At 31.9% G+C, this 10,392-nt stretch overlaps 1 protein-coding gene across 2 annotated transcripts; it reads left to right on the forward strand.

The window, feature by feature from the left end:
- The first annotated feature begins 920 nt into the window (after positions 1–920).
- Positions 921–9,825, forward strand: LOC101490825 (probable alpha-mannosidase At5g13980). Of its 2 annotated transcripts, none has more exons than XM_073369038.1 (29): positions 921–1,442; positions 1,537–1,620; positions 2,022–2,110; positions 2,566–2,740; positions 2,895–3,014; positions 3,153–3,236; positions 3,324–3,395; positions 3,535–3,648; positions 3,878–3,978; positions 4,057–4,150; positions 4,377–4,544; positions 4,647–4,736; positions 4,965–5,030; positions 5,126–5,182; positions 5,468–5,687; positions 5,782–5,894; positions 6,468–6,539; positions 6,677–6,739; positions 6,830–6,901; positions 7,323–7,370; positions 7,470–7,589; positions 7,693–7,758; positions 7,858–7,970; positions 8,318–8,402; positions 8,497–8,604; positions 8,697–8,792; positions 8,893–8,940; positions 9,202–9,270; positions 9,377–9,825. In XM_073369038.1, exons 1-29 carry the CDS (start codon positions 1,233–1,235, stop codon positions 9,572–9,574), a joined length of 3,015 nt encoding a protein of 1,004 aa, XP_073225139.1. In that variant the 5' UTR covers positions 921–1,232; the 3' UTR covers positions 9,575–9,825. The 2 variants fall into 2 exon arrangements, with proteins under 2 accessions (XP_073225139.1, XP_004501750.1); XM_004501693.4 differs by having other exon boundaries at positions 922–1,442; positions 5,758–5,894.
- Positions 9,826–10,392: the final 567 nt, after the last annotated feature.

The raw sequence follows: 10,392 nt of genomic DNA on the forward strand, positions 1-10,392 counted from the left end.
TAAAACATCATCAAGATTAAAGAGTGGTGTTGAAGTCATGCTTTTGATCAGTAATATTGATCATGTAAAAAAGTAGTTTTTAAGTTAGTTATGATTAGATTTTTTTATTTTTTTCATTGTAAATTATTTTTATAAGTCAAGTTATGCATTTAATTTCAATAAAATTTATCACAATTAATATATATATATATATATATATATATTAAAATAACAATTTATATATAAACACCAGTGTTCTATGAATAGAGAGTTTAAATTCAAATTCGGTAGTTTTTTAAATTATGAAAATAAAACATCTATTCTTTTTATCCTCGATCATCAACCAAATCCCCAAACGTATGAAGTCGCTGACAGCTTGCCAGCTAGGAACTGAAATTCGCAGTCATAGCTATCTATTATTTAGTTATTTTCAACGCGTTTTTAATATTTATGAATATTTATAGAAGTATTTATAATTTTGATTTCAGCATAGATTCATTAATTAAAGTTTACTGTCGAGTTCATTAAATAAATTATACAATTTTAATTTATATATATTAATATTTAATTTTATTATATTTTAAAATATTAAATTAACTATTTCAATTAATATTATTATATATTATTTTAATTTTAATTTAAAATAAAATTGAACTTAAATTTTATAACAATAATAAAAAAAAGCATGATCATAAAATTATTATTATTAATAAATAAAAAAGAAATTAATAATCATAAATTAATAAAAAAAATAATGATAAATTTATTATTATTATTAATAAATTAATAAAAAAAGATAACAATTATTGACAGTTTGACTGAATTTGTCAAAAATTTACATATTTGATTAGCGTCAGAGATGATCTAGATAGCCATAGACATATAAATGCTGATTTTAAAAAATGTGCAAGACAAACGGACTTGGTTGAGACGCACTCAACTTAGCTTAGTCAAATGAGTTACATTACAGAAAGAGAGCCAAAAAGTGATTAATATTTGTGGCTGTTTTCGACCTTGTTTCTTCCTCCTATAATATAACTATTCAATTCCCACGAGGATGGCAACCTTATCATCACCCTTTTTTAATCCACCAATATCATCGAAACCATAAAACCGACAGCGACTTCTAACTTGTCATACTCTCTACTGTACACACATGCATACACATATCTATTCAACTAAACGACTAACAAATAAAAGTATAACGTCTTATTAATTGACATTTTTTTTAGTGTGTTCTTGGTTTCTTAGTTATGGTTACTTCAATGGATATTGGTGTATGGATTTTACTCTTCTTGGTTGGGTTTATCCATTCATCGGAATCCAAATACATTGCATACAACACTACCTCAACCATTGTTCCTGGGAAGCTCAATGTTCACTTGGTCCCTCACACTCACGACGATGTTGGATGGTTGAAAACCATAGACCAGTACTATGTTGGTTCCAACAACTCCATTCAGGTCAATGGTCATCATTATCTTTTTCTTTCACTTTATAATTCAACTGAATTCGGTGATTTTGAATTTGTTTCAATGATATTTTTTGGAAATGCAGGGAGCTTGTGTTCAAAATGTGCTAGATTCACTTATACCGGCCTTGTTGGCAGACAAGAATCGCAAGTTCATTTATGTTGAACAGGCAAGATTACTATGCATTCCATATTGCAATGCAATCTTCTATTTCCTTACTCGTATATTATTACTTAATAAAAATGCTATTGGTACCGATATTTTATTTTAATTTCTCTTCATAAAACATGATTTTAGTTAGGTGAGAAAGGTGTATTATTTTGTCACTTTCACAATAATTTTTATACTGGATTATTTATGTATAATACTCATCTTCATCGTGCCGATTAATTAAGAAGATAAATAAATATGGGGAAAAACAGGGAACAAAATTGAAGTCATAATTAAACTCAATGAATGTAACTACATACTCGAAATAATTGAAGTCATAAACCCTAAGTCAGTTGTTTGCATTTTCCACTGGGATCATGAATGAAGTTATAGATGTTCATTGCTTGTATTTTATTGCAGGCATTCTTCCAGCGTTGGTGGAGAGAGCAGAGTGAGGTTGTCCAGAAAACAGTCAAGCAGCTGGTCAACTCTGGTCAATTGGAGTTCATGTATTCATCCATTTCATTTTTCTGCACACAAAAGAGTGTGTTTGGTCGAGTAGGTTGAAATGGAAAATGGAGAAGTCAAAATTTGTAACTTATCTACTTTTCCACTCCATCATATCAACCAAGCACACATGTGATGTTAATTAAACTAATGGAAGTTCAAATGTCAGTATTTTTGTTTTTCCATTATTGGATGTCATGGAAAATCTATGTAGCACCAATATTTCATATTGAAGACATGTATAGTGTTTAACACGTGTCGCTGACACATGTTGTTGTATTCAATCACTTCTATTTTCTTAAATTATTACTGATGTCTACGAGTAAGTGTCGTTGTCATATCCAATATTGGGTGTTTCGTAGTTGAAAATTGATATCTGATCATTATCCATCTTCTTGATAGGATTCAATCTCTACTCCAGCTTGCATAAAATGATTCTTGAGATTTCTGATTGCAGAAATGGTGGTATGTGTATGCATGATGAGGCTGCTACACATTACATCGACATGATTGATCAGACAACCCTTGGACATCGATTCATCAAAGAAGAATTTGGTGTAACTCCAAGAATAGGATGGCAAATCGACCCATTTGGACATTCTGCAGTGCAGGCCTACTTGTTGGGAGCAGAGGTTACATTTTGTTAAATTATGTGCCTAATATCAATTTGACCATGAAAATTGAAAAAAGAAATGGTTTTGAAGTTGATTTACCTATAGAGTCTCTTCATTTTTTCTGCATGCATTTGGTTTACTTGTATATTAAGCACTACCATTGTCGGCATAGGTTGGATTTGATTCTTTATTCTTTGCACGGATTGACTATCAAGATAGAGCTAAGAGAAAAGATGAAAAAAGTCTTGAAGTTGTGTGGCAGGGTTCTAAGAGCTTTGGTTCATCTTCACAGGTGATTGATTCAAAGTGGTGTATTGTTTATGTTGATGCTGCATATAAAGTTATTGCATTTTCTTTTATCTTGGCCTCTCTCTGTTTCATTCCTCATCCTAATATCCTTTCAAATCCTTAAAATTGTCCATTGATATAGATATTTTCCGGTGCATTCCCTGAGAATTATGAACCTCCCAGTAATTTCTACTTTGAAGTAAACGACGATTCTCCAATAGTTCAGGTAGAATCTGAGTCAAATACTTTAAGAGTTATTAGCTATTGATTGATGATACATGTTATGTAAACTTAAGTCTTTTTTAACTTGAAGGACGATATAAATTTGTTTGACTACAATGTTCCTGAACGAGTAAATGAGTTTGTCTCAGCGGCATTGTCACAGGTATGCAATATTCAAATGAAATGATTAAAGCTTTTTACTTTTTATTCATATGTAAATTGTCATTCAAATGATCAAAGCTTTATCAGTCATAATTGGAAAAGGATTTGAGTCAACAACTCCAATGCCTAATCTGTCTCAGGCCAATATAACGCGCACAAATCATATAATGTGGACAATGGGGACAGATTTCAAGTACCAATATGCAGAGACCTGGTTTAGGCAACTGGACAAATTTATTCACTATGTTAATCAGGTATCTTATCTTCAACTCTTTGCTTAATACAAATTTTTCTTAACTTAATTTGTGTTTTTTATATGATATTCACTTCTTAGATAAATGACATATTATTAAATGATGTACTATATAGGAAGCCTAATTTTCCATATTCTATCTGCTAATAAATTTAAATCAAAATTAAGCTTATTTCGCGAAGAGTGCTTTGATGATATACTAATGAGCCAGACGGCTAATGCTTATTTAGGATGGACGGGTTCATGCCTTATACTCAACACCATCAATATATACTGATGCAAAACATGCTGCAAATGAAGCCTGGCCAATCAAGACCGATGACTACTTTCCGTGAGTTCCAAATACAAAATGTGCAATATTAGCATTCTTCTAACTTATTATTTCATATTTGGACCGTGTATTTATTAGGTATGCTGATCGGGTAAATGGCTACTGGACGGGGTATTTTACAAGTAGGCCTGCCCTCAAAGGTTATGTCAGATGGACGAGTGGCTACTACTTGGTAAGCCTTCTAATTACTGTTTGTTATTTGAAGTAATTAATTATTTGATTAGATTTGAATAAATCTCATATACTTAAGGGTAATCCTGAGCTCCTCTTTTTATCTGAAAACTATATGTGACTGAGCATTTTAATTAATTTATTCGACCTTGCATTCCGCTGGACTATTTTGGAATGTTATCTGAACTCCACAAATTGGCTTTTATTAACCTTCCACCTTGAAATAGGCAGCAAGGCAGTTGGAGTATTTCAAAGGGAAGAGTGCTTCAGGTCCTAATACCGACTCTTTGGCTGATGCTTTGGCTATTGCTCAGCACCATGATGCGGTATCTGGTACATCAAAGCAGCATGTAGCTAATGATTATGCGAAACGGCTTTCAATAGGTTACACAGAGGTGATATTTATCTACATACATTATTTTTGAATTTTATTTTTATTGTCTTGCATATAAACTCAACTACTCAAGAAATGTTTTTCATTTTGATGTCTAATTCAGGCCGAGAAAACTGTTGCAGCATCACTCGCTTGCTTGACAGAGGGAGCAACCAAAACCGGCTGTGGAACTCCACAAGTTAAATTTCAACAGGCAAGTAGAACATGCAATATTCCTTCTAATTATTATCTCAGCCTAATTAATTAGCTAACTCTCTAACTGACAGTTCCCAATTGACACCTAACACTAACAAACACCTAACAACATATTTTGAGAAGCGAAATTCTGAATACTTGATGCTGGCGTTGAATTACCAGCCGTGCCTTTTTGTTGTGACCATTGATTTTGATTAATATTATCTCTTCCCTTTTGTCATTACAGTGTCCACTTCTTAACATAAGTTACTGTCCTGCATCAGAAGTTAACTTCTCGGATGGGAAAAATCTGGTGAGGAGCTATGACATCTAATATTTTGCGTATCAGAGTGCGAGACTATTATCTATTAAGATTTTCATTGATATATGTTGCTTCGGGTGCTGTAGGTTGTCGTTGTTTACAACCCTCTCGGATGGAAAAGAGAGGATGTTATTAGGATTCCAGTGAGTTTCTTCCTTCAATCACCTTTCAATATCTCCATTCTTCTTATATTTTCTGATCTAACTATGTAACATTGTATGAGCTATATAAATATTATCCACTACATGCACAAGCATTTATTCAATACTTTACTTTTATGTGCCAATGTAATGACATCAAAGTGAAGCATTGTGAAGGATGTTTTGACCTTAATATGGAAAATCATAATGCACTTTTTAAGGAGAAAACACTTCCATCCTCAAATACTTATTTTGCCTGACATAGCTTGGTTATCAAACTTGTCACAGGTTGCCAATGAAAAGGTTGTTGTTCGGGATTCTAACGGGAAAAAGGTCCAATCCCAGCTGCTGCCAATACCTGATGCTTTTCTTGGTTTAAGAAACTACCATGCTGCAGCATACCTAGGAATATCTCCAAGTGTAAACCCTAAATATTGGCTTGCATTTTCAGCTATTGTTCCCCCACTTGGTTTTAGCACTTACTATGTATCCAATGCCAAAAAATCAGGTTAGTTCTGATCAGTGATTTCCTTCCTGAGAGTTGTGTAATCACTCTTTCAAATACCTTGCGTTTGCAGCTAATATTTCAGATAGACATATAGCATACAAGTCAGGGAGTCAGAGTGATGGGTTTGAAGTGGGCCTAGGAAACTTGAAACTTATTTACTCTGGGAAGGAAGGGAAACTTACTCAATATATCAATAGAAAAAGAAAGGTATGTGATTTGGTTGTGTAACTTAGACAACAATTTTTAAGGTTAACACAATTCAAAGATATGGTTAATTACGATTTGTGGATAGTTAATGAATATGACAAATTATCACAACTCATTAATCATCAACTGGACACCATTAACCTTAATTTTGAACTTTGTTAACCACAATTTTGAAGTGTATATTTGAGCATGTGGTTAATGGATATTATGTATACTTGAACAATTAAAATTCATGTATATTTGAACATAATTTGGATAGTTAATAGATAACGTGTACAAACACCAGAAAATCATTGTTAAAGATGTTCAAAATCGTGGTTAATTGCCCTCAGTGAATGGTTAATGAGTTGCGACACCTTGTTATATTCATTAATCATTCACTGAACGGAATTAACCACATATGTAAACTGCATTAACTATCCAAATTGTTGTCGAAATTATTGTCAAGTTTGTGTGTCAAAATATCATTTCTCTTATAATTTATCTCTAAATAGAACTAAAACATATGCAAAAATTCAAATGTACTATAAGTTTTATCTGACACTAGTTCTAAGTTTGTGATCTTAATGAAAGGTCAAAGAATCTCTAGAGCAGACATACAAGTACTATCCCTCATATGGAGATGATGGAACAATAACTGCTCAGGTGGATAATGCTTCTTCTATCCTTAGAATTTTGATTAATTTCTCTTTCCCCAATACTTGTTTTTTATTATTATGATAATTGGTTTGATCATGAATGCTATAACAAGCTATTGGTTTAAACATTGTCAATTTATAAAGGCGTCCGGAGCATATATTTTTCGCCCCAATGGTTCATCATTTCCCATCAAACCCAACGGAAAGGTGAAATCATATGTGAACCACTTGTGTTCAATTACCAATATTCAGTGGTAACAAGATATTAATAAGTTTTCATTTTTCTCTTAAGTTCAGTCTCCTCTCACAGTTTTGCGGGGACCAATTGTGCATGAAGTGCATCAGAAGATCAATTCATGGATATACCAGGTAGTATTCAGCAATAGTTTTTAAATTTTTTGGTTAAAATATATTATGGACTCCGATATATACATAATTATAAAATATTTACTTACATAAACTATTAAATAATTTTTGAAGGTGCAAGTATGTTAACTTTTGAACCTAGTATTTATGGAACCTAGCTTTATCTACACACTTTACAACTTGAGTTTAATAATTATACATAGTGTAACGAGTTTTACACGAATGTTCCATCATGTTTCACCATCTTATTTTGTCATAGTGTAAATATGATTGATTGTCTATGTCAAATTTATTTACACGATCACAATATAATTATTAAGCTAAGCAGGAAAATATCATGAATTATGGTAGGCTTATTCTTTAGCTTCCATTGTTGAAAGTTCCATAGTTATATCAATATTTGACTATTTGTTCAATTTAACAGACTACCAGACTGGTCAAAGGAAAAGAACATGTTGAAGTTGAATTTATTGTAAGTCTTTTTGTTTTATTTTCTTCCTGTTTTTCCAATGCAAGTACTCAATAGTCGATACTTTAGAGCTAATACTAATAAAATATTTGTTGACATTAGGTTGGACCTATACCTATTGACGATGGAGTTGGCAAAGAAATTGCAACTGAGATTAAAACAAATCTAACAAGCAGCAAAACCTTCTATACTGATTCTAATGGACGCGATTTCATTGAACGGGTACGTCAAACATGTTTAGCAATATTTTTCTAGTTAGAGCTTTCCAATGTCAATGCCAAATGTGACAAGTTGTTAATTGTTATGACAATACATACCTTAACAGGTTCGAGACTATAGAAAAGACTGGAACTTGGAAGTAAATCAACCTGTTGCTGGAAATTATTACCCTGTATGTTATGTTGAACTATGTCTATTACAAAATCCTACATTTATTCACATGAAGATTCTTTGGAGCTGTCAATTAATGAAGTTTATTTTCATGTTTCAGATCAACCATGGGATTTACCTGAAAGATAAAAGCAAAGAGTTTTCTGTATTGGTAGATAGGTCTGTGGGCGGTTCGAGCATCCTAGATGGCCAAGTGGAGCTAATGGTTCATAGGTTTGTTATGCACCTATGGTTCATTATGTATCATTCCATATTTCTACCAATCAAATACTCCATCTCATATTAAATGTCACGTTTCAAATATTTGTGTCATTATTTGTCATTTTAGAACACCAATGAAGCATTAATTACCTTTTTACCCTAATGTTCTTATTTATTTATTGTATTTGAATTCACCTAACTAGTAGTCCCTTAGCTAATTTATTAATAAGGGTATTTTATTCAGTAAGTTCATTTCTAATAAAAATTAGTTTACTCGATGATTTTCTTAAAAGATGTGCGCAACATTTAATATGATGTAGAGTGAGTAACTTATTCTCTTTTTCGACTGTTTTATGTAGGAGGTTACTTAATGATGATTCCAGAGGTGTTGCAGAGGCACTAAATGAAACAGTTTGCGTCTCTGATAAGTGCACAGGATTAACAGTGAGAAAATCTAACTAGCCTGAGTTATTGTGTAGCAAGGATCATAGTTTTCACATCTGGTTTTTTCATCATATATACACAATAAATTTTGCAGGTTTTAGGGAAGTACTACTTCAGAATCGATCCTATAGGAGAGGGTGCTAGATGGCGTCGAACATTTGGTCAAGAGATATACTCACCGCTTCTTTTAGCCTTCACAGAGGTGGTTGAGGAATGGTTGTTAAGAAGTGTCTGCCTTTTCATGTGAGCTTAATATATAGTTAAAATAACTTCTGTTTATTTTTGTCTTAATAGAGTGAAGGTAACTGGGGAGATTCTCATGTCACAACGTTCTCGGGAATAGATTCCTCTTACAGTTTACCAGAAAATGTTGCCGTAATAACACTCCAGGTGGGTCTGATTGTCGTAGAATTACTCGAAAGAATGTAAAGCAAGTAGACTGTTGAAGATTTACATGATTTTATGTTAAGCCTTCTAATTTATTCTGCAGGATCTTGGTGATGGAAATGTTCTCCTTCGGTTGGCGCACTTATATGAGGTATATTCTCTTTAGCTTTTATCTACTTGTTTATGTTACCTTCTTACATTTTCCCGTTCAATTTCTAACTCATTCAGAATTAATAGGGGTATTGTTCTTGTTTGGTTTGAAATACATATGCAATGAAGCAATCTGGCTTTAACAAGTTACATATATAACTTTTAGATTAAGTTATTTATCCTTCTCATTCTCTCTTCCTTGTTTCTATTATTTTTTAGCCTTGTTTTTTCACACTGAATTCTGTTTTCTTGACAATGCAAGATTGGTGAGGACATACATCTATCAATTAAGTCAAGTATAGAACTTAAAAAGGTGTTCCGCGATAAACAGGTAGAACAACACGACAACTGATATTACTTTTATAGCTGATTTTTTTATTCATATGGAGCTTTTCATTTGTCTAAGGAGTTTCATGTATAATTTCATTTGTGTTCAGATAAACAAAATAACTGAGGTGAACTTATCAGCTAACCAAGAAAGAGCAGAAATGGAGAAGAAGAGATTAGTGTGGCAAGTTAAAGGGTCGTCTCGAGAACCTGAGGTGTCAAGGGGAGGACCAGTTGATCCAGAAAAGCTAATTGTAGAACTTTCTCCCATGGAAATAAGGACCTTCGTTATCAATTTTAATCACTAAAGGTGCATTGGGAGGAATGGATCTATTGTGCTTATATCTCATTTTACAAAAATAATATTGTCCAAAATATATCTTGGGTAAGGTCTCAGATGTTTAATAATTATGATGAGACATGAGGCACAAAATTTTCATGTAATAAAATTAGTGTAAATTGTAGGACAACAGTATCCATTCCCTGAAAACTTATTGAAAAATAAGCAATGTTGTATGCACTCAAATTCAATGCCAATAAATTGCACTAGATTTCAATCCGTATGATGAGCGAAAGTCTTGAGATTTATTTTCAAAAATTTAGTAAGCATTAGAAATTATATGATATATATAATTTATAAGTCTCCTTTAGAATTAATTATTTAAAAGTTTCATTTTTTATTTTGCTTCGTGAACTAACACTCTTATTAAACAAACCTTATATCTTAGTAACAAATGAAATGACTTAGATATCAAATCAAACACAACAATTGTCTTTACAATTTTACTTTACACAACTTTATTTAAAAATATCATCTCAAAATAATAATAGTTAATTAGATTTATGAATTATAGCGAAGAAAATAGATATTAAAGTGCTAGTCACGTCATAAAAGAATAACTCGAAAAGATATTAAAAGTGGCATTAGCATATATAAAATTCACAAGACAACTAAATAAATTACAAAATAGTTGAATGATTTGAATTTATAGTAGTAATTACTTTTCTTTCGACGATAATAGTAGTAAAACAAATGTATAACTTAAGTGCAGTTTAAAAAAGACATTTAGAATATAATAATTCTAGAAATATGTGCATTTAGAATATAATAATTATGGAACCCGAT

Source organism: Cicer arietinum, chromosome 5, assembly GCF_000331145.2.
Source record: "Cicer arietinum cultivar CDC Frontier isolate Library 1 chromosome 5, Cicar.CDCFrontier_v2.0, whole genome shotgun sequence".
NCBI lineage: Eukaryota > Viridiplantae > Streptophyta > Magnoliopsida > Fabales > Fabaceae > Cicer > Cicer arietinum.

Coding starts and splice junctions, on each gene's coding strand:
- LOC101490825 (XM_004501693.4), top strand. CDS start 1,233: ATGGTTACTTCAATGGATATTGGTGTATGGATTTTACTCTTCTTGGTT. Junction 5,031..5,125: donor TCTCGGATGGGAAAAATCTG/GTGAGGAGCTAT, acceptor CGGGTGCTGTAG/GTTGTCGTTGTTTACAACCC. Junction 6,540..6,676: donor ATGGAACAATAACTGCTCAG/GTGGATAATGCT, acceptor CAATTTATAAAG/GCGTCCGGAGCATATATTTT.